Below are 24,974 nucleotides of genomic sequence, written 5' to 3'. Positions count from 1 at the left end.
AGGATTTTTTCCAACTAGCTGGTTCTTTGCATCAAGTGGCCAAAGTATTGGAGCTTCAGCTTCAGCATCAGTCCTTCCGATGAGTATTCAGAACTGATTTTCGTTAGGACTAACTGGTTTGATCTCTTTTCAATCCAAGGGATTCTCAAGAGTCTTCTCCAACACCACAGTTCAAAAGCATCAATTCTTCAGTACTCAGCCTTCTTTATGTTCCAACTCTCACATCCATACGTGACTACTGGAAAAGGTCAGTTTTCATTCTAATCCCAAAGAAAGGCAATGCCAAATAATGTTCAAACTACCACACAATTGCACTCATTTCACATGCTAGCAAAGTAAGGCTCAAAATTCTCCAAGCCAGGCTTCAATAGTACGTAAACCATGAACTTCCAGATGTTCAAGCTGGATTTAGAAAAGGCAGAGAAACCAGAGATCAAACTGCCAACATCCGTTGGATCATAGAAAAAGCAAGAGAGTTCCAGAAAAACATCTACTTCTGCTTTATTGACTATGCCAAAGCCTTTGACTGTGTGGATCACAATAAACTGTGGAAAATTCTGAAAGAGATGGGAATACCAGAACACCTGACCTGTCTCTTGAGAAATCTGTATGCAGGTCAACAAACAACAGTTAGAACCAAACTTGGAACAACAGACTGGTTCCAAATCGAGAAAGGAGTATGTCAAGGCTGTATATTGTCACCCTACTTATTTAACTGATATTCAGAGTACATCATGAGAAATGCCAGGCTGAATGACGCACAAGTTGGAATCAAGATTGCTGGGAGAAATATCAATAACCTCAGATATGCAGATGACACCACCCTTATGGCAGAAAGTGAAGAAGAACTAAAGAGCCTCTTGATGAAAGTGAAAGAGGAGAGTGAAAAAGTTTGCTTAAAACTCAACATTCAGAAAACTAAGATCATGGCATCTGGTCCCATCACTTCATGGGAAATAGATGGGGAAACAATGGAAGCTGTGAGAGACTTTCTTTTTGGAGGCTCCAAAACCACTGCAGATGGTGACTGCAACCATGAAATTAAAAAACACTTGCTCCTTGGAAGAAAAGCTATGACCATTCTGGATACATATTGGAAAGCAGAGACGTTACTTTGCTGACAAAGGTTCATCTAGTCAAAGCTATGGTTTTTCCAGTAGTTATGTATGGATGGAGAGTTGGACTGTAAAGAAAGCTGAGCATTGAAGAATTGATATTTTTGAACTGTGGTGTTGGAGAAGACTCTTGAGAGTCCCTTGGACTGCAAGGAGATCCAACCAGTCCATCCTAAAGAAAATCAGTCCTGAATATTCTTTGGAAAGACTGATGCTGAAGCTGAAACTCCATTACTTTGGCCACCTGATGCTAAGAACTGACTCATTGGAAAGACCCCGATGCTGGGAAAGATAGAAGGCGGGAGGAGAAGGGGATGACAGGGGCTGAGATGGTTGGATGGCATCACTGACTGGATGGACATGAGTTTGAGCAAGCTCTGGGTATTGGTGATGGACAGGGAAGCCTTCTGTACTGCAGTCCACGAGGTTGCAAAGAGTCAGACATGACTGAGCAACTGAACTGAACCTTTGTTGGCAAAATAATATCTCTGCTTTTCAAAGTAATGTCCCTGCCATTCCCTGCATACAAAGCAATGAAAAGGGAGTAATGCAATCATTTGGTTTTCTTAAGAGCACTGAAAATTTTCTCTGTAGCATACTCTTTCATCACCCTCCCCAATCTGGACCCGACTTGCAGCTGACTCCTTCTCTGGTCTTACTGGCTGGGAAATGGGTCACTTTCATCTCCTAAACCAGTCACAGGCGAGGGGAATGGGATTTCTGTGACTCAATTAGATTAACCACTGTCAGCACTAAAGCAAGGGAGATCACCTTCCTTTGTATTACATGAAGAAGTAGATACAAATGCAAAAAAGAAGGAAATGAGAACTGTACAGGCAATCAAGGGTATCCACTATGATATATTCCAAGAGGCAAGAGAATGAAACACAGCAGATAGATGTAGAATACTTGGGCAAGAGAACTATGGGCTAAACAGGGTGAATAAATTTTGTATCCAGTATTTAGAAGAGAAAAAGAATATATAGAATTCTTGAAGGTGCTGTGAATTAACGAAAGTTAATAAGATACTTTTGCAATATAACATTTTTCATAAAATCTCAGAAATTGGGCAACTAAGTGAAATTTTGCGGAAATGTGATGAGCTCTACAAGTTTAGGCAAACAAAAGAGTTAATGACTAACTTAAAACAAAAACACAGCCATTTCATAACCTTTCATTGATAACTTTTGCAGGAATCTCCATCAGTGTCTGAGATAGCAATAGAAACGTTGGGGTGTGACTATATCATAAAATATAATGATTCTGTTGCTTTTCCTATTTCTGCCCCTGGACTAGGTTTCTGTGATCAGTGGAACCTACCTGGGCTTGGATTACATGAGCAAGCAAAATGGAGGTGAAGGTGGTATCATTATTAATATGTCCTCTTTAGCAGGTAAGGACAATTATGATGTCAATAATGATTTATTATTGGTCACTTGGACTACAAAAGTATCTCTTCAAAGTGCATTAATTACCAACTCAGGTTTGAGATAGCAACTAGGTTTACTTTTCTTTTTACTGGTTCTATGGGATTTTCTGTTTCATAATATCAGAAGTTTGAACTCAAAGTTTCTTTCGTTTTAAGTTGTGACTTTAAAGTTACCTAATGCACAACTGCTTTCAAGAAACATGTTGCTGTTGTTCAGTCATTAGGTCCTATCTGACTCTTTCAAACCCAAGGACTGCAGCACACCAGACTCCTCTGACCTCCACTGTCTTCCAGAGTTTGCTCTAATTCATGTCCATTGAGTCAACGAAGCTATCTAACCATTTCATTCTCTGCTGCCCCCTTCTCCCTTTGCCTTCAATCTTTTCCAGCATCAAGGTCTTTTCCAATGAGTTGTCTTTGTATCAGGTGGCCAAAGTATTAGAGTTTCAGCTTCAGCAGCAATCCTTGCAATGAAATTTCAGGGTTGATTTCCTTTAGGATCCACTGGGTTGGTCTCCTTGCAGTCCAAGGGACTCTCAAGAGTCTTCTCCAGCACAAGGTGGAGAAGATCTTTTTCTCCAGAAAAAGGTGAAAGCATGGGCAATACTTAAAAGACATATTTGATCCTAGAGAGGGCTGAAGTTTAGATTCTCTGAGACTGGAATCCTAATTCAACAGCATCAGTTCTTTGGCACTCGGCCTTTTTTATGTTATAATTCTTACATACAAACATGACTACTGACAAAGCTATAGCTTTGATTGTACATATATATTTTCCTAGCATTGCTATTTGTCAAAGGTTATTGTGAGATTCCTAAACAGTAAAGTTTGTAAAAACACCTTTGATGAACTGAAAAGGACTAAAATGAAGTTAAGGTATTGTGATGGTACTAACAGTGTATAATTTTAAAATATGGCGTATATAGTTAGTTGGGATGTGCTATAGGGGAAACCAAACTTTATCTCTTTCTTGGTGTCCCTAGCCCAGTGCGAGAATTAAATTGACATAAGATAGATCAACAGAGGAGAAAAGTATACAGGTTCTCACATGTCCACGAGAGCCCCCGTGGGAGAACGAAGATCCAAAGAAATGGTGAGACCTCAGTGTTTGTAAACTAGGTTGAATGAAGCGAGGCATTTGTGGGAAAGTAACTAAAATATATGAGGAGACTCAAGAAAGATAAGAGTTATTTTAACAAGATCTGTATAGATGTCTCTTCTTGACACCAGTCTCTGATGATAAAGTTTCCTTCCTCCTGGGACTGGGACAGCATCTTTTGCATGGAAGTTCTGTGTCCTGTTTTCAGGAAGAAAAGAGAGATTAAAGTGTTCCCTTACACCTGCTGTTTTACAAGTGCCTTTAGCTCAAAAGCCACCCTTATGCTCAGGTGACATATTTTGAGATGCCATACTCCACCTCCTTCCAGTGCTAAACTTCTTTCATAAATAGACCCAAACGGGTAGTGGCTTAAATATAGCATAAACTTGTTCACCACTCATGGATCAACCTAGGGCAAGATGCTCGCTGCAGGCAACCTTTTCTGTAGGCAACCTTTTGGGAAACCAGGCTGGCTGAAGCTGGGAGTCTGGGAAATGCAGGCTAGTTGTGTGCCTAGCCTGTACACAGTGATCAGCAGAGAGCTGATCATTCTTTCCACAATATGCCATTCAAATTGTGTTTTATTCAGGGCTATGTGACTTGTGATCAGCTGATATCATTTTGCTTGGTAGAAGCCATAAACCTTTAGGGTTTCCCAGGTGGCACAGTGGTAAAGAACCCACTGCCAATGCAGGAAACACTAGAGATGCAGGTTTGATCCCTGGGTCGGGAAGATACCCTGTAGTAAGAAATGGCAACCCACTCCAATATTCTTGCCTGGAGAATTCCATGGACAGAGGAGCCTGGTGGGCTGCAGTCCATGGGGTTACAGAGTCGAGCACAACTAAGCACAGCACAGCAGCAGCTATAATCCTTTTGGCAGGAACTTTTGGAGCAAAAGACTTCACTTTGAAAATTCTAGGAAAATCATCATGAATGGTTCTTGAATAGTTCAAGTGGAGTCATGAAATTTTATAAACCTGACCAATATTGACACCAAATCTAAACTATCTGTGTTCAAAAACAATGAGACTTTCTTCAGTCATCAGATTGGTTTCAGTTATTGTGGTAATGGCAGAATCAGTGTGCCCACTTCCTGTTCTCCACCCCTCAGCTCCAGTAACATTGCAAGCATCAGCATTAGAGGTGCCTGTGATTACATACATGTCTGAGGCTCTGCGTTTTTCTCATTCCATTGGGAATCATTGTCAGATAGTGCTTAAACCACTGTGAACTTCACCCGAGTAGAAATGTAGACATCTCCTTTCAGTTCAGTTCAGTTCAGTTGCTCAGTCATGTCCAACTCTTTGCGACCCCATGAATTGCAGCACACCAGGCCTCCCTGTCCATCACCATCTCCCGGAGTTCACTCAGACTCACGTCCATCGAGTCTGTGATGCCATCGAGCCATCTCATCCTCTGTCGTCCCCTTCTCCTCCTGCCCCCAATCCCTCCCAGCATCAGAGTCTTTTCCAATGAGTCAACTCTTCGCATGAGGTGGCCAAAGTACTGGAGTTTCAGCTTCAGCATCATTCCTTCCAAAGAAATCCCAGGGCTGATCTCCTTCAGAATGGACTAGTTGGATCTCCTTGCAGTCCAAGGGACTCTCAAGAGTCTTCTCCAACATCACAGTTCAAAAGCATCAATTCTTCACTGCTCAGCTTTCTTCACAGTCCAACTCTCACATCCATACATGACTACTGGAAAAACCATAGCCTTGACTGGATGGACCTTTGTTGGCAAAGTAATGTCTCTGCTTTTCAATATGCTATCTAGGTTGGTCATAACTTTCCTTCCAAGGAGTAAGTGTCTTTTAATTTCATGGCTGCAGTCACCATCTGCAGTGATTTTGGAGCCCAAAAAAATAAAGTCTGACACTGTTTCCACTGTTTCCCCATCTATTTCCCATGAAGCGATGGGACCAAAGGTTCTCAAAAATAAACTACCATTTCATTTTCTGGGTTGCTTCAAGACAAAAATGACATCTCTAGAGTTATTATAGATGTAGTTATATAAACTGTTCAGGGTAATCTGGTTAGTTTTCCTAATCTGACATCTACTTACAAATTATAATACTTCAAGTCCAAGAAAAAGGTGAAAGCATGGGAAATACTTAAAAGACATATTTGATCCAAGAGAGGACTGAAGTTTAGATTCTCAGAGACTGGAATCCTAAAGGGAAATTGTCAAGGCTAAATCTATACACCTTTGAAATAAAATCCTAAGAAAAATATATAAATGATTGGAAAATTAAGAAAAATGTTTAACAGTTTATTAAAATATAAACGTGGAAAAGAACCTATGGAGGCAATCAAAAGGTAATTCCGTGAATTCCCTCTTAAAGTTAAGAGGTCTCATAACACTTGGAGAACCATGAATGCCATATCGTGGGAGACCCTTGACCTTGTGTCATTGGAGGCACTGATTTTAGTCTCAAGAGGACTAGAAGCCCTCAGTGTTGAATCAATATAGGATTCTCTGGGAGAGATTCTATCGCAGAAGAGGCTCAATTTCCCCCAAGAGCATGAATAGAGAAATGCAATGTAGTACTGCCTCGTATCCAATGAAATTATTTAAACATGTAACAGCAATTAACTTTAACTGAGCACTCACCATTCGCAGGATACTCTTTTAAATACTATGGACACCTTGGGCTGTGCTTAGTCACTCAGTCGTGTCCAACTTTTTGTGACTCCATGGATGGCAGCCCACCAGGCTCCTCTGTCCATGGAGATTCTCCAGGAAAGCATACTGGAGTGGGTTGCCATGCCCTTCTCCAGGGGATCTTCCCAACCCAGGGAACCTAGGTCTCCCACATTGCAGGTGGATTCTCTACCGACTAAGCCGCCAGGGAAGTCCTTATCTCGTTTAATTTTCTCAACAGCCCTGTGCAGTAGTTTCTATAATCTCCATCTTGAAGATAAGGGAGCCTAGTCTGGAGAGCATAATAAGTATCTTGCACAACCTTACATGCAAGGAAGCTGGGGAGTTGGAGTTCTCATAACAGCAGCCCGATAGGAGATCCCCTATGCCTTAACCGCAAGATTTTCTATCTCTTCTGTCTATGAGTTTGTTAAATCTGTGTCTGTTTCCATGTCTATCTTAGCCTAACTATAAAGAAAGAGAAACTGAAGTCCTGTAACTTAATTAAGCCAGTGTGATGTCCCAGTATATTCAGGACTCCTGGGCACTATTTTAGTCTCAGGACTACTTACTCAACCTTCAGTGAAAGCTTAAGCTTTTGCCCTGTTTGACACACACAGAGTAAAGCCCTGGAACCATGTGGGGAGATTACCAGTGTCACAAGTCAAAACATGCCAAACAGAAGAGCAATTTAGATGTCCACTCACCTTAGATGTCCACTCGCCTTTCTTGGCTAAGAGCTTGGTTTGTCACACTTCTTCCCATCCTGAGTGTTAATTAGCTCTTCTTCATTATCCCAGAGTTAATATTGGGAACCATGCGTGAATCTTTTGCTAGTCATGTAGATAAAGCAATGAATGGATAGAAATTCAATGAGGAGACCATTCTGGCTTTGAGTTACTTTCTGACACTCTTACAATCTAGTGAAAATCAGAGCAATCCAAAATGATTCCCCCTCTGATATTCCTCCTGATAGGCAGGAGGATGATGGTTCATTAGTTCATCTCTGTCCATTACACTTGACTAGGTACCTTCATAATGCCCATCCTCCATACCTGCAACACCTAACACCATTTCCTTGTTGCCTCTGGCCCATCTGGGCAACCCCTGCTAGCTCTCCTCTGACCCTTGGCTTTGACACTGAGGTTCTCTCATCTCAGAAAGAATATTAAAATGTACTGTTTTGTGTCTTATCCACTCATTATGAGCCTCTGATCTTCCCTTAATGAAATCAGTTTGGTAAAAATACAAGATTTTGTAATAGTATAGCAGAAAATAAATTGTGGCTATCTCACATCTTCACACTTTCCTCAGAAATAATATCAAAAATTTTGTACCCTTGAAGTCAGAGCATGTTGGCAGATGCCAGATGATCAAAAAAGCCTTTGGGAATTACCAGAGTCAAAGTTTTGTTTGTTTTTTTGTTTGTTTTTACTTCTCAGCTTATATGAGATATAACTGACAAATGAAATCATAGGAAAACTAGTTCTAGTGCTTCCTTCCTGTGTTTTCCGGATGTTCTTTCCCTATAGACCTTTCCTCTTTTCCCCTACTGCTCTCTCTGTTGAAGGAATAATGGGTGCTCTTCAGTCCAACCAGAGTCCATCCCATGATCTCGTGCCCAGATCCAGTGGAATCATTTAGTGTCATAGAAAAACCTCAAGTTGACACACTGGTTTGGGCAGAGGAGTTAATGAGTAATGACCACTGACGCAGACAGAGTATCAGATGCAATTAATAAGTTTAACAAACAGAGGAGCAGTTACAGTAGAGAGTGATTCTTTGCTGTGTGGAGGGAAGGGTGTCTCCAGTCTGGAGCCAGGGAAGTTGTTCCAATCTCTGTTAACCACATAGACTCTTCTGTATGAGCTTTTGTCTATAAATGTAATATATAAACCTGCACTCAGTTTGCCACATTCATCCTTAATTATGAAGCAAGAAAAAGTTGAACAACAGAGAAGAGCAAAGTCTGGTTTAATGCAGATAATCAAACAGCTCTGCTCCCGTAAGACATCCCATATATGTGTGCGTGAGTGCTCAGTCGTGTCTGACTCTTTGTGACCCCGTGGACTGAGCCTGCCAGGCTCCTCTGTCCATGGGACTCTCCAGGCAAGAATACTGGAGTGGGTTGCCATTGCCTCCTCCAGAGGATCTTCCCAACCCAGGGATCAAACTCATGCCTCCTGCACTGGGAGGTGGGTCTTTACTAATGAGCCATCTGGGAAGCCCAAGGCATCCAATAGGAGTCAAGTATGCTTCTTTATACTTAGTTACTCAAATAGTGGGAAAAGAGGAGAAGTCGTCATAGGAAAAGGAGTCTGCCCACCAAACCTGTTCCCAGCTGCTCAGCTGCTGCAGAATTGGTGTTTGCTGCAGGTGATCTATGTGCTTCAGAAATAAGGCGTTCAGTGGCATTTTGTGAGTGACACTGTGAAGGTCATATGACTGAATTGAAAACATTAAGAGTCCTGTGAAAATATCTGGATATCCCAGAATTTTTTGTAGTTGAATACCAGCCCAGTGACATACTCATTTGAGCTATGTCATATCTAGAACAATATAATTTGTTGTGTTATGGTAAAAGTGCTAAGGTTACCACTTCAAATAACACATTCAAGTTAACCAAACATGCTGAACATCTACAGAAAGGAAGCTATATGTCAGGAGCTGTATGTCAGTGTCTGTTGGAAGTATGCAGCACTAAATATTGGGTTGGCCAAAAATGTTCATTTGGGTTTTTCTGTCACATCTTATGGAAAAACCCAAATAAACTTTTTTTGGCCAACCCATTAGTTATCATGGCATAGATGAAGCAGAAACATAATAAGCAGTGAAAGTCTTTAAGACTCATGTGGCCTGAAGAGAAGCATTTGGGCTGCAGTGTCACAACAGACCAGAAAATTCAGGTTATCACATGGTACAACCCTCTGTAACTCTTCTTGCTTTAAAGAAGGGGGACTAACATATTTAGCAAGTTCCAGGCATTGTGATAAACCATTGGCTATATGATGTTACATTTAACTTTCACAGTTCCCTACAATAGAAGTCTGTTTAATTATCTCCAATTTATAGTTGAACAACTCATCTTGAACAAGTTGCGTAACTTGTGTAAAGTGGTGAGAATTAGTTACGAAAGCAATGGACATGAGTTTGAGCACACTTCGGGAGACGGTGAAGGACAGAGAAGCTTGGCATGCTGCAGTCCATGGGATCGCAGAATTGGACATGACTTAGAGACTGAACAACAATGATTTAGTGTATCTTGTACAGTGGATGACTCTTCATTATCTGGAGCTTCGTTGGTCCAAAGAGCCGCCTCCCTCCTTTAGTACCAAAGGACGTTTTCATGGTGCCATTTTGCTGTCTTATGACTTAAAATTATTAAGAAGACACACACTAGAATGAGTCAGTAGGAAAGGTCAAATATTTTATTGGCCTTTGAGAAATGGATAGAAAATTTAGCATTTCCTAGCCGTGTTGGGGGTTAGGAAGACTGTTAAGGAAATGAATAGTCTTTCAGAATTCAATATGAGAGATATTACCTTTGTTTAGAGGTAAATTCTACTCTGGGGCAGGTCCTGCCATTATGATGCCAGTCCTTGGCCCCAACTTTGAGGAACAGGCCCCTAAAGTTTGCACAGGGACATTCTTTGAGTGGCTAAAAAAGCTCATCTTGGTTTCCTCTAAACCCAGCATAGGCAATAACTGAACTTTTAGGAAGGGGTATTTTGATGGGATATTAGGGGCAACTTTCTGAGAATTAACAATCCCTGGAAAGTGCTACTGAAGTTACCGATTGGAAAGATTTTTATTACGAAGATGTAGTCGTTTTGTGAAAATTTAAGCCACTTTTTACATCACGGCACATTTCAAAGCATAATTTGTTAATGGCAGGCATGAGACTGAGAGGGGAAAAAGCAGCATCAGATAAGGTGTTCTACTGTGTGAAAGATCATATAATGAAGACATCCACCAGTTACTTCAGTTAGCTTTCTGCATAAACACAGATAAATGCATTCTCACTAGTTCTCTCTTCCCCTTCTATTAGAGAAGTGGTGGTCAAACGCAGAGAGATAGGTAGACAGTGTGAGATGGGTAGAAACTGTGAAGAGTTCCAATTCCTGCTTTTGGGCACAGCTGCTGAGCCCAAGTTTATCACGCAAAGAAATCAGTAAGTTTAGACTCTCAATTTACTTTCCTAAGTCGAATTTCTTTAACACTTCTGTGTAGTTTATTTTACATGGTTTCTATCCACTTGAAAGCAAGTATGTTCACAGATTCAGTAAAATTGCCATCTGAGCGTATTTCAGTTTTTTGCACCAAAACTTTTTGAGCTTTTTACTGTCAGTGAAATGTAGATATTGAAGCTATCTTTTGTAAATACGGGTAGAAAGAATGTTAAAGGTCAAAGAACTAATGGAAATGGAAATGATATTTTATCTTTCTGAATGACTTTATTCTTTAATTGCATGTTTAATTTTCAAGTATTTAAACGGGTTTTGATAGTTATTCCACCAGTTTGTATCATTTTGTGTTATTATCCTCAGCGGTTGTAGAAAATATTTCTCTGTTTCATAAGTAGAATGTCTCACTCTGTTGATATTATTTTTCTTAATCTCAGTTATGACAGACATAAACCTGCTACTAATTAGACGTGTTCTATTTTGGAGAGAGCCATTTTGCAATTCTTTAAGTAAACTTGCACAGTGCTGGGCCTAGAATAAATAAGCATTAAAAGTTACTTCCTAACTTTTTTATAATTTAAGGCATCTATTTTTAAGCACAATTGAGGATTCCCCACAACGTCCAACAAAATGACATTTCTTTAGAGACTGTTCTCTCCTGGTCACAATCCTTGTTTTGTTATTCTTAAATCCTTTAACATGAAGACAGTAGAATTTCTCTGTGCCTATGGGAATTAATTTGCAAGATTTTAAAATATCTAAATTCATTCCAGCAACTGCGCCTGCAGTCATTATACTGGCAGAATTCCCTGTGAAGTCAGATGGGGTCATCTGGCTGGTTGAATATCAAAGTTCTACCCTACCCCAGCACAAGGGGCCCTCCGGTTTGGTTTACACATTTCAACAGAGCATATTTTAAATACTACTTTCATTATCCTTTGTATTTAAAGTTGCTGAATACATAGTTCTTAAATGAAGACATTCTGTAAAGACTTTCGAATTGGGATTAGCAACAGTCCACAGTTGGCCAAGGGTTAGAAACCAAATCGAGTTAGGATGCTGTACCAGATTTGTGGCATTTTTAGTATAAAAGATACATTTTCATAAAAAGGTACACTGTGGATAAACAGGTAAACTAATTAATAAAACAAGACTTTGAGATGTTTCATCTTAAGAAAAATGTGTAATTTGCATTTATAGAAAAATAACAGCAAATGATAGGTAGAGCTTATTATGTGTTATGCACAGTTTTAAGTATTTTGTGTAAATCAGCTCATTTAAGATGCACAATAGCTACTATTAGTCCTCAAGTTCACACCAGGAAAACACCACGATATCCAGAAGTAACCCCTCCAAAGGTAGAGCTCACTGTGGTAGACTCAGAATTTGAGATCAGCTAGTCTGGCACCCCAGATCCAAACTCCTGTAATTCCTCTCAACAAATTCAATTAAAAGGACATTTTTAAATGGTTCGATAATATAAGAGATGGCATTCTGGTCAAATGGTGATCCTCCCCTTGGTTTTATACATTTTTAACTAGCAATTTAAAACATGTTTTCATTCTATTTGGCACCTAATTGGTACCAAACACATATTTCTAAAGTGAATTCACTCCTATAAAAGCTTTTGAATTAGCACACACTGTGTTTTAAGAGAAGGAAACTAATGGGAAGTCTCGAGACAGAGGAAGAGATCCTGGCTGGAAATGTGGAATTTAAATTTAAAAATCATGTGTGTTTCTGTGAGAGGGAGAGAATGAAAGAGACATTGAGAGAATGAACTGCATCCACAAGACTGGATAAAGTCACACAGGGAAAGAGTGTGCATGGAAAGAGAGGGGCTTCTTTGGTGGCTCAGTGAGTGGTAAAGCATCTTCCTGCCAATGCAGGGCACACGGGTTTGACCTCTGGCCTAGGAAGAATCCCACATGCCTTGGAGCGACTAAGCTGTGCACCACAACTTTTGAGCCATGCTCTAGAGCCCAGGAGCTGCAACCGTAGAGCTCACGCACCTAGATCCAATGTTCTGCAACAAGAGAAGATACTGCAGTGAGAAGCCTGCACACTAGATGGTAGCTCCCACTCTCTGAGTCTAGAGAAAGCCCACGCAGCAAGGAAGACCCAGGACAGCCAAAGATAAATAAATAAATTAAATTATTTACAAAGGCAGAGAGGGCCAAGGTCAGCTCTTGGGTCCTCCAGCCTATTCCTGGGTCTGGTTGAGGAGGAGGAGGAGCTGCTAGCAAGGGTAAGGTGGAAGGACACCAGCGAAAGGAGGGAAGTACTTCAAGGAGAGCTTAACTCACTGTGTTTGTTGCGGCTGAGGAAAGTGTCCAGCAAGATGAAGGCTTAACCTTAGCAGACATAGGTCACTGGCAACCTCCGCAAGATCTGTTTGACTGGACTGGTCAGATGAAAGCCTGATTAAGGTGAACTATGAGCTATGCAGAGGTAGCTGGAGAAAGAGGTGAAACCAAGAGGGCTACTATTTTTATTTATTTTTTTAAGTTTGATTTTTTTTGTTGTTCATCATGGATTTTCTGGTACCAGTTTTTAATTTTTATTTACTTTTGGGTGACAGCTACAATTTTTAGATGAGAGATTTTGAGACTTGTTAATATCTCAAAGAAAAGAGATTCTCTTTTGATTCTGCACTTGATAAAAGTAACCCATATAGGCTTCTTAAAATATTTCCATCTTTAATTTCTATGACACGATGCTTAACTTGTTTTCTTCCTACCTCCACTGGTTCATCCTCCTCTACCACAGAGGGCTTCCATGTATGGTTGTGCAGGTTATAAACTGCAGGAACTCTGTGGGGCACAATTTCTACAAACTACCATGTGAGTGGTGATCCCAGAGTCATACTGCACACACCCTGAACAATTCTCTGTGCTGACCCTTATTTCTAGCCTCAGAACAGATTTTTATCTGAAGCATGTGGAAACCATATATGAGTATATGCTAGTACTGTGAGTCTAAGGTCAGTAACAGAGTATGGCTAACCAACACTGAAGTTGATTGCAACAGAAATGATGTTTATACTTGGATCGTGAGATCCAAGAGAAAATGTTGGATTTCTGAAACATTTCAACCTCAGTTAAAGTCATTGTCAAAAAACCAAAAACACTTTTCTCTCTCCCTTTAGCCTTCCTTTCCAAAGCAGCAAACTTACGGAGAAAGAGCAAATGTCTACATTGAAAGTTAGTTGGCAAGCTGGGGACAAAATCCTGTAGGATCTTTAGCTGTTCAAAATGTAAGAAGCAATAGTTAAAATCTGCATGTAGTGGGGAGATAAAGAAAAACTATTTAACTAAATTAACTACAACTTGCCTAAATAAAATAATTGAAAAAATAGAATTTTCTTTCTTTTATCATCCTCCAAACTGAATATATCTATCAAAAGAGCAAGGTATATGCAATTGATAGGTATATCCTTACAGTGTAATACTATTCAGAAAAAGAAAGAGAAATGACTTATTGATAGACGTTACAACATGGGATGAATCCCATAAGAATTATCCTGAAAGAATCCAGATAGAAAAGTTTACGTTGTGTGCTTATATTTATATAAACTTCTAAAAGAGGCAAACTAATCTATAGTGACACGGAACAGATCAGTGGTTGCTTAGAGGGGAGGGAAAGGCAGAAGGAAGGGATGACAGAGTACGCACAAGGAAACTTTTGGGGGATGTTTGTGTTCGTATCTTGATTGTGGTCATGGTTTCGTGAGTGTCGATGTATGTCAAAGCTTATCAAACCACACACTTTAAATATGTGCCAGTTTATTTTATGCCAGTTATACCACCAAGCTGTAAAAATATCTTAAAAGGATGTTTGGTTTTTGAATGTCTGAAAAGGATTTATGCAGCCTTTGATCTAATACCAGAAAGTGAAAGCAGAGCAAGAGGAAACATTTTGCAGGATCATAGTGAAAATATCACTGGAATGCTAGGGGAGTTACAAGACCAAGCGCCACTTTAAAGATGCAGACAAATTCTGATTGCATCTCCAATATACCTTTAAAGGAAAGTGCATTTATTTTGCAGCTTGCTTCTTAGAAGCAACACAACAATATTAGATCTCCTTCACTGCTGTGACACTTTGAACTAGTTTGGGTTCAGAAGTTCATTGCTCCCACATATGTAACAGAAATTCATTCCACCTTCATCTTTGACAACATCTGTGAACAGTGTCCTTCTGGGTTTTGTGCTGTCAACTAGCTCATCTCTGATTCAGGTTCACTCTGCATTTCCTGCAGTCTGTGAACACCACCTTCAACCATTGCCTTGGCCTCATAAACAGTGAAGGAGACGATAGAACAGTAACTAACTTATAAGAACAAGAAGCAGCAGTGTCTGACTGTACCTGTTTATTTGCTTTATCTTGATCTCTTAATACACCTGTATACCTAATACATCTGTGAAAGAATCATTAATTCTTTCTTGTTGACTGACACTGAAGACCTTAATTAACTTGCACATGTTACTGAACAAAAACAAAATGAAAAGGAGAACCACATGTTCCATGCTTTGAGATCACTGGGTGGATGCACTCTGTGTGATCTACCATCCCAGGGATTTAAACTGCTCTTGAGCAAACACACTTCATAAATTGAGACTTGGCAGGCACCCAGGAAGTGGTTAAGGTTCACTGAACTTTGGCATAACCGGCTCACGATCCATCCGTAGTGTTCTCGGACTAGTTAGCTGGGTGGAGGTGAGCACATCTCAGCAGAATCATTTAGTAGTATTAGCATGATATTTGATAGTAATAACATTATAGAATCAGGGGTTGCTGCTTCCTGATTTGGAGAAGGCACAAATTTTAAAAATGATAGAGCATGTTAACTCAGGAAGTTAAAAGCCAAGATGGAAAAATGGCTGTAATTAAAAGTTTCACTGTTGATTGAGATAGAGAATTGACAATTAGGAGAAATAAAAGTGAACTTGCTTACAAAACAGAAACAGACTCACAGACATAGAGCACGAACTTAAGGTTGCTCAGGGGAAGGATGCGAGAAGGGACAGTGAGGGAATTTGTGATGGACATGTACATACTGCTATATTTGAAAAGGATAACCAACAAAGACCTACTGTCTCTCCCCAAAACCCCTCCCATCCAGGGGAGTTTGGGGAAGAATGGATACATGTATATATGTATGGCTGAGACTGTTCTCCTGAAACTGTCACAACATTGTTAATTGGCTATACTCCCATGAAACAGAAAAAAAATTTAAAAAAAAAAGCTTGATAGTACAAATATCTACAGTAAAGTTTGTTTTTCTCGATTCATTTCTTTGGGTGGGAGGTGCTGTTGGGCTGGGAAGTAGGTGAGAAAAGATACTATTTATGGTATAATACTACCTTTTCCTGGACTGTGAATTTAATCATATATTTGAAGAGTTACTATTGCATGTCTATGGAAAATTAAGCCAACTGTAAAATTGCTTGAATTCTGTTGTTGAGTATGTAATTATGAAAGGACATAAAATAGGATCAAACATTTTTGTTTCTGGTTTTCTTTTCCTAAGTCATGGAATGAGAAGATATAGGCATCTGCTACCTCAGAATCAAAAGAAGTTAATTTTTAATTTTCTTCAACACTTAGGGCATCTTTCAGGGCAGGGCAGAGAAATGCTGACCAACCTAAAATGAAGACAAATAAAACCCTCCAAATCCTATTTAAGCTATCTAAATTCCTTCAGCCTTTAAAAATGTAAAATATACACTTTTTAAAAATCCAGGCTTAAAAACTGAAAATTAGATAATAACTTACTGGATTTCAAGATGATTCTTTTGGTGTTTTAGATAAGGTCAACTTTTCTTGACTTTGTCAAGGAGGCAGATAAACTTTTATATCACCCTTGCCTGTATCCCTAGGCTGTAACTTACCAACTGTAAATTCAGAACAATAGAGCAGAGGTCATGCTAGAAATATATGATGCTAGGACTAGTGAGTTTTACAAAGTTGTCCAGTGATGACCTTAGAGTATTTTCTAAGATTAATCTTAAAATGGAACATGCACAGATTATGTATTTTCTTAGCAATTGTTGGGGTTTGTCTGCTTTTTTTTAAATAAAATTGTTTTGGTTTTTATTTGTCTGTTTCAGGGCTCATGCCTGTTGCACAGCAGCCTGTTTATTGTGCTTCAAAACATGGCATAATCGGATTCACACGCTCGGCAGCGGTGAGAACACAGCCACAATATCTCTCTTTCTCTTTCTGGGCACATGTGACAGATGAGCTCTATAAAGTAGAGGGGAACAGAGTTAAAATTCAGTACATTTATGGACTTCCCTGGTGGTCCAGTTGTTGAGATTCCTCGCTTCCAGTCCAGGGGGCGTGGGTTCAATCTTTGGTCAAGGAACTGAGATCACACATGCTCGGTGGTGTGATCAAAAAAAAAAAGCAGAGAAGTAAACAGTGCAGGTAGAGTGCATTGTATGTTTACATGTTTATGGGAAAAAAAAAAGCCAAAATTTGCTTTAAATTTTTTTGATACATTTAGATTAAAGATAGAAAAATAAATTATACTTCAGAGTTGTTGTTCAGTCACTAAGCCGCGTCTGACTCTCTGTGATCCCATGGACTGCAGCATGCCAGACTTCCTGGCCTTTCACTATTTATTTCCCAGAGTTTGCTGAAATTAATGTCCTTTGAGTTGGTGATACTAGCTAACCATCTCATCCTTATTTATTATTAAAAATAGTTTCCAGGTAACATAAAGGACCAACTATAGAAGGCAATGGCACCCCACTCCAGTACTCTTGCCTGGAAAATCCTATGGATGGAGGAGCCTGGTAGGCTGCAGTCCATGGGGTCGCAAAGAGTCAGACACGACTGAGCGACTTCACTTTTACTTTTCACTTTCCTGCATTGGAGAAGGAAATGGCAACCCACTCCAGTGTTCTTGCCTGGAGAATCCCAGGGACGGCAGAGGCTGGTGGGCTGCCGTGTATGGGGTCGCACAAAGTCGGACATGACTGACGTGACTTAGCAGCAGCAGCAGCATAGAGTAGATTGTTTTAACATGAAGTAGATTCTAAACACAGGTTACTGAAAAAATCTTTAAGGATTAAAAAAAACCAAAAAGATAGGCTTTATTTTTGAAATTGACTCCAAATTTAAAAATCATCAACTATAGACTTCCTTAAATGCTCAAGGCATTACTTATCTTGACGATATGGTAAAAATGAGTCAGAGCCTGGAGGATGGAGGAAGGGGTGAGGCTAGCTTTTATCTGGTAGCATTGTCAAGGATTCTATCTCCATAGAGATCTAGGGTAAATGTGTGCGGAGCTTAGAAAAATATTTTAGCCGTAACTGACCACATGCATTGATAGTATGATGTACCTTAATATAATAACTGAAAAAAAAAAATACAGCTTAAGTGAAGCCTGATGAACAAGGGTAAAGCAGAAGGATGACTGATTAGAGGTGTAAGCAAGAACCAGACCAAAAGCGACTTATGGGTCAAGGTCATGAACTTGGACTTTATTCTAAGTGTAGCCGTCATTGGGTCTTTTCTGCACAGGAGTGACAAGATTATATTTCCATGTGAAGAGGACCATTCTTGCTACTATTTAGAGGACGTATGGGAATTCCCTGGTGATCCAGTGGTTATGACTCTGCACTCTCACTGCCAGGGGTGAGGGTTCAATCCCTGGTCAGGGAACTAAGATCCCTCAGGCCGAGTGGTGCTGCCAAAGACAAAACAAAGAAAATGTATGAGAGAGGACAAAAGTAGAAGACAAAAGAGCAGCTGAGAGACCTCTGCAGTGGTTAGTCTAGGTGAGATGGAGAGAGGGGCCTGATGACGAGGAAATCGTTAATTGCAAGCAATGATAAGCATAGAGAAAGCAGATGGTGAATGGTAAATGTTCAGTCAAAAAGAAAGATGAGCAGCTGTCACACTCGTAATTGAAACTGACTGAAAATTTTAACTTGCAAAGTCTTAATCTTCAAATCAAGTTTTAATGAACACAGAACACTATTACAAAGCAAAGTGCAATCACGCGTGCACACTAAGTTGCTTCACTGGTGTCAGACTTTGTGACCCCATGGACTGTAGCCTGCCAGGCTCCTCTGTCCATGGGATTCTCCAGAATAGAATACTGGAGTGGGTTGCCATGCCCTCCTACAGGGGATCTTCCTGGCACAGGGATCGAACCCGTGTCTCCTACAGCTCCTGCATTGCAGGATCCTTTACTGCTGAGCCACCAGGGAAGCAAATAAATCAAAGCAAAGACCAGAAATGTTGCATTTACAGTTACAAGACTGGAACTTGTACTGTTGATGCTCATTATTCATTAGTTATGTTCTGTAAAATCACTTGCAAACACTGAATTAGAGGATACTGAACTATTACTTTTAAGGGAAATGTGTGGTTAAGTTCCTGCAGGGAACTTATCACAATGTCTTGTTCAACCAATCCACACATAGCATAGTTTTAAGTATATTTCTATTTAAAGACACCTTATTTAATATGTATTGTGTGTAATATGTATTGTATTATTAATAGCATGGCCAATAGCATTTATACCTCACACCTGAAGGAAGCTCCTCTAATGTATGCATTTTCTCCCACAAGGCACATTGCAGCCTTCTTGCACTTAGAAATACTAGACAGCACTTCAGCACTATGCCTTGAGGGCATTTCAAATAGTAAAATTGCCAACAAAAAGCACAAAGATGAGAAAAACCTGGGCAAGTACCCTGAAAAGGATGCGTGTTTATGGTAGAGGATCTGAAACAAGAAAGCAGAGCATCGTTTTGTTTGACCTTAGTCCACATCAGGCAACTCAAATTTCTTATTACTCTCTGTTTGTCTACAGATAAACTTGAAAGCACTATGAGTATTGATTTGAGGTCTTATGAGTAAATTTTAGTAAGGAAGAAAAATGAATCTACAAACAATTGGCTTACATTTTGTTTTACAAATAGTTCAGATAAAACCTATAGGTTGAAAATTAAGCCAAAAGATGTTAGTCTGAAAATACTTAAAATTGTCTTCCTGCTACTGCTAGGTCACTTCAGTCGTGTCCAACTCTGTGCGACCCCATAGATGGCAGCCCACCAGGTTCCCCCATCCCTGGGATTCTCCAGGCAAGAACACTGGAGTGGGTTGCCATTTCCTTCTCCAATGCATGAAAGTGAAAAGTGAAAGGAAAGTCGCTCAGTCGTGTCTGACTCTTGGCGACCCCATGGACTGCAGCCTACCAGGCTCCTCCATCCATAGGATTTTCCAGGCAAGAGTACTGGAGTGGGGTGCCATTGCCTTCTCTGAAAATTGTCTTCCAGATAGTGCCAATTACTAAATGTCTTTAGAATAATCAAAGCCCTAAAATTTTCCACTAAAAGTATTTTTAAGCAAGTAAGAATACTTTAATACAACCCATTGCAAAGAAAACTTTGGATATCAATTCTAAAGCCTTAGCTTCTTTTTTTATTTTATTTTAAACTTTTTATGTGTGTGGTGGGGTATAGCTGATTAGCAACATTGTGGTAGTTTCAGGTGGACAGTGAAGGAGCTCAGTCCTACATATACATCTTTCCACCTAAGCCTTAGCTTCTTGCCTTCAGCTTCCTGCAATGTTCAGTAGGTAAGAGTACTTTAGATAATCAAGTATTTTCAGAAGTGCCCAATACTGAATTTTTTAGAAAGTAATCAAGTGACGCTTTTGGGAATTAGTTTACCACTTTAGTTTTGTATTCCTTTACTTTCTGCCATCAGTCAGCCTTATCATAGCCATCTTTACAGAGCTAGAAGGATAGCTGTTTCGTGATTTTCACATCAGAGTCTTTTAACTAGCTTTAATTGTCAGTTTACCCTACATGATACATTTATGAAACTCCTGAAACCTGCAACCTTCTACTTCCAATTGACAGATGGCTGCTAATCTCATGAACAGTGGTGTGAGACTGAACGCAATTTGCCCAGGCTTTGTTGATACACCCATCCTCAAATCCATTGAAAATGAAGAAAACATGGGGAAATATATAGAATACATGGGTCCTATCAAGGATATGATGAAATACTATGGAATTTTGGAGTAAGTAAAGCTATACCTATCTTCCTTTAATAGGACAAAGCAAAGGGCTATCTAGACATAAGCAATCAAAAGGGAAAAAAATAGCTTTTATATCTGAGAAACTCACGTGAGCTTCAAAGTTTTAGTTTGGCAAAATCTCTGCAAAAAAACTTTTTTTTTCTGGGTTTCTGAATAGACTATATTTATATATCATGAATTTTGTTTTTAGATGTAGAGAATGCATTATTAATACCTTCAGCCATAAGGAAGTATTTTTTTAAAAGGTGATGTTTAATTGTCTTTCAAAGAAGTGATACCTTATCTGCCTAAATTCCAAGCAATGTTTAAATATACCCTTCGTGACATTTCATGTGGCCCCTAACTTCATCCACTTTCCTAACCATGTCTGAGTTAGAGCAGTTGACATTTCACAGGATGGAGTCATTGGTATCAAATCCTGACTCTACCACCGACCACAAACTTATCCGTCAACTTCTGGGAACCTCAATTTTCTCACATGTAGAATGGGAGTGATAGTAAAACAAGCTTACAGGACTTGGAAAAGTCTACAAACAAGTTGATAAACAGAAGGTACTTAAAACAGCAGCAGATAAATAATAGACATTCAGTAAATGTCGGCTACAATTCTTTCTCCTTCTAAAATTCTTTCTCCTTCTACAATTCTGCCTCCTGAGAAATCAGTACTCAGGTCAAGAAGCAACAGTTAGAACTGGACATGGAACAACAGACTGGTTCCAAATCAGGAAAGGAGTATGTTAAGGCTGTATATTGTCACCCTGCTTATTCAACTTACATGCAGAGTACATCATGAGAAATGCCAGGCTGGATGAAGCACAAACTGGAATGAAGATTGCTGGTAGAAACATCAATAACCTCAGATATGCAATGACACTAACCTTATGGCAGAAAGTGAAGAAGAACTAAAAAGCCTCTTGATGAAAGTGAGAGAGGAGAATGAAAAAGTTGGCTTAAAACTCAACATTCAGAAAACTAACATCGTGGCATCCAGTCTTATCACTTCATGGCAAATAGATGGAGAAACAATGGAAACAGTGAGAGACTTCATTTTCCTGGGCTCCAAAATCACTGCAATTGGTAACTTCAGCCATGAAATTAAAAGACACTTGCTCCTTGGAAGAAGAACTCTGATCAACCTAGACAGCATATTAAAAAGCAGAGACATTACTTTGCCAACAAAGGTCCGTCTAGTCAAGGCTATGGTTTTTCTAGTAGTCATGTATGGATGTGAGAGTTGGACTATAAAGAAAGCTGAGCACTGAAGAATTGATGCTTTTGAACTGTGGTGTTGGAGAAGACTCTTGAGAGTCCCTTGGACTGCAAGGAGATCCAACCAGTCCATCCTAAAGGAAATTAGTCCTGAATATTCATTGGAAGGACTGATGCTGAAGCTGAAACTCCAATACTTTGGCCACCTGATGAAAAGAACTGACTCATTGGAAAAGACCCTGATGCTGGGAAAGATTGAAGGCAGGAGGAGAAGGGGATGACAGAGGATGAGATGATTGGATGGCATCACTGAATCGATGGACATGAGTTTGAGCAGGCTCTGAGAGTTGGTGATGGACAGGGAGGCCTGGAATTCTGCAGTCCATGGGACGGCAAAGAGTCAGACATGACTGAGTAACTAAACTGACAATTCTTTAAATTTCTACTCTAAGAATATTTCTGATAAGTCTAAATTCTGCTGATAGGCTAAAGGTGGGAAAATAATCATTTACTCAATGTAAATAATAAGGATAAATTCATGAATCCTTCCTATCAAAACAACAAGGTTAGGTGTGGACATCTACAGCAAATTTATAGTTCAGTAAATATCTCATTGAATTAAAAACTCAGGTAGCAGTGCTTCATAACATACATTTCTCAATTATTTGTTAAAGGTAATAGATACTTCAAAAATAACTCAAAGTGATGTGACAATTAGGCCTTATTCTTTAATTTTAAAATATTGATTTTCCCTTTATATTTAGCCCTTCGATGATTGCCAATGGATTAATAACACTCATCGAGGATGATGCTTTGAATGGTGCTATTATGAAGATCACAACTTCTAAGGGAATTCATTTTCAAGATTATGACACAACCCCATTTCACATGAAAATGCAGTGAACATCTTATATGTCAGCTTTAACTGAACATAAGCACAAATGACATACTCCATCTTCTATTGAATATAGCTCTTTAAGTGAAATGTTACTGTTTTAAGCCTTCCTTTCACGCATGTGATGTTCATTTTCTCTAAATGATTAGTTAAGTATATAGACTTTAAAAAATGAGGAACTATAAAAAATATGACATAGACCAAAGCTAGGTTTTGATCTTTATAGTCTAAACAAGGGATATTCCAGGAATATTCTGCCTTTCAGAAGATATATTTAAATTTGTGATTCATAAATGTTAATTTCTTCATAACTTCATTTTAAAAGAGATACTTGAATTGTTATTTAACTCAAAGCAGATGTAAAAAGCTCATTTTGTCTCTATGTTCACACTTTAAAAGAAGGAAGCTACCTACAATGGCAAATATTTAGTAACAATAACTTTTACTTATGCACCCTCTTTCAGCTGACTATTTCAGCTCTTTGAGAACATGACATATTCAGGGCCCAGTAGGTAAGGAGTAAATTATTGTATGAATATATCCCAAATGAAAAAGCTAATGCATGGAAAAATGACAAAAAATAACTGGCTGAAGTGTTGATCTACAGTTCACCCTTCCATCTGGTGAAAACATCTTTTCCTCTGTGCTTGCTTTAAAAATTTTGACTCCAAAAATCTCAGGAATGAAATTTTTAATAGCTACAGCAAAAAAGCATAGTTAGTGCTCCTAAAGTGTTGTATTTAAGACACACTTGTTAAGACAGAAATACAAATGTAATTTTTTTCAGATTCCTTCATTTGCGCCAATTTCAAAAATGCCTGCTTTTCAGTCAAACTATTTTTTTTTCTAATCTTCATGAGTTACTCAGTGTTCTATGTATAGATGTAGAGAAGAAACCAATTTTGTGACTCAACTGAAGATGTTTTTGTGTTTTCAAAGCCATAATAACAAGAAGTAAAATTAGCTGTGGTATTTTGCCATTTTCCATGTCAGGTATTTTAAGACAGGATCATTAAATGCACCTGCTTCAGGTAATGCTATTTGTAAGCAATAATTAATGCTAATAATAATGACATGCAAGATTTCCAAATCAATCATTTCCATGTAGAAATATTGAAAAGTAACTCATTCTGCCTGCTAGCTCCTAAGCTCCCAGGTGGAGCAAAATCCATCCATGTGAGATTAGTATGGATTTCTTAGGGATATTGGTGAGTTGTCAGATTATGGCTGTTTTAATTCTGCCATAGAGATCTATTACCTTCACTTTTAAGGAGTGGATTGAATATGAGGAACTGTTGTCTAGATGTCCACATACTTGAAAAACACCAAGACGTGAACATCAGTGAAAATCTAAGAAAAGTTAAGTTGTATAATTAGGCACAAGCGTGTTCATAACTTGTGGTGGTAACAAACCAGTTAGTGATGTAGGTATGAGGAATATCATTTATCTTACTCTGTCTTCCACTGTAATGCTCAAAGCTATAGCTTAAGCTTTTAATTTATGGAGAAGTCTTTGTACTGGTGGCCTTCACTATACATTGTGCTTTGAATTATTGTTTTTAAATCAATAAAGTATGCAGACATTTAAACCCAAATACTGAGTAAAACTGAAAAGAATGTGTTTTATTTTTTAAGATTATTTTTACATTAAAATGTTTATTCTATAAAAAAAACTTTAAATAAATCATAATGTTATATGCTGCTGTATATACTGGTTAAGAAAACTAAATATTAAATTTTCAGGAAAGGGAGTGGTGAAATCTTAAATGGATTTTTTCAGTGAAAACCCTAATGTAAATAATTTTTTGAGCCAATTTTTCTTATTAAGTGAAGTAGGGGTCCCAAGGTAGCAAAACTAAAAATGTATCGGTACTGAAAAAAGATTAAAAGATTGGATAATGACACTGAAATGTCTCACACACTTAGTTGTCCCATATGAACATAATTTTATATACTTGTAATAACATTTAAAATAGAAGTGATTATGTGATAATTTCTAATGTTGCCCTGTGTATAAATTTAGGACACTGAAGAGGTCTGACAGTGTACATATTTAATAAAAATTTAAGTCATTTCACAAATTAAGTATCATTTATGAATAGCTTTTTCGTGTATGTGGTTTGCAGGGTCAGCCCCTGGTGATACAGAACTGAGCAGTGTAGTGGAAAGGAATGGATTTGAGAATAAATAGACAGATGACAGGCATGACATACATTTGATATTTTTCCTGATATTGTCCCTGCTGTAGACTTGAGCTTGTCACTTCAGTTCAGTTCAGTCGCTCAGTCGTGTCCAACTCTTTGCGACCCCGTGAATCGCAGCACGCCA

General features: G+C 38.9%; 1 protein-coding gene across 1 annotated transcript in view; it reads left to right on the top strand.

The window, feature by feature from the left end:
• Positions 1-22,654, top strand: part of HPGD (15-hydroxyprostaglandin dehydrogenase) — a 33,548-nt gene extending 10,894 nt beyond the window's left edge. Inside the window, exons 4-7 of the mRNA XM_052645311.1 lie at positions 2,412-2,508; positions 16,584-16,660; positions 20,361-20,524; positions 22,516-22,654. Coding sequence (XP_052501271.1) covers positions 2,412-2,508; positions 16,584-16,660; positions 20,361-20,524; positions 22,516-22,654 — 477 coding nt within the window. The remainder of the gene's footprint in view (positions 1-2,411; positions 2,509-16,583; positions 16,661-20,360; positions 20,525-22,515) is intronic.
• Positions 22,655-24,974: the final 2,320 nt, after the last annotated feature.

This window comes from Budorcas taxicolor, chromosome 8, assembly GCF_023091745.1.
Source record: "Budorcas taxicolor isolate Tak-1 chromosome 8, Takin1.1, whole genome shotgun sequence".
Lineage (NCBI taxonomy): Eukaryota > Metazoa > Chordata > Mammalia > Artiodactyla > Bovidae > Budorcas > Budorcas taxicolor.
This window is presented reverse-complemented; position numbering and strand designations above follow the sequence as displayed.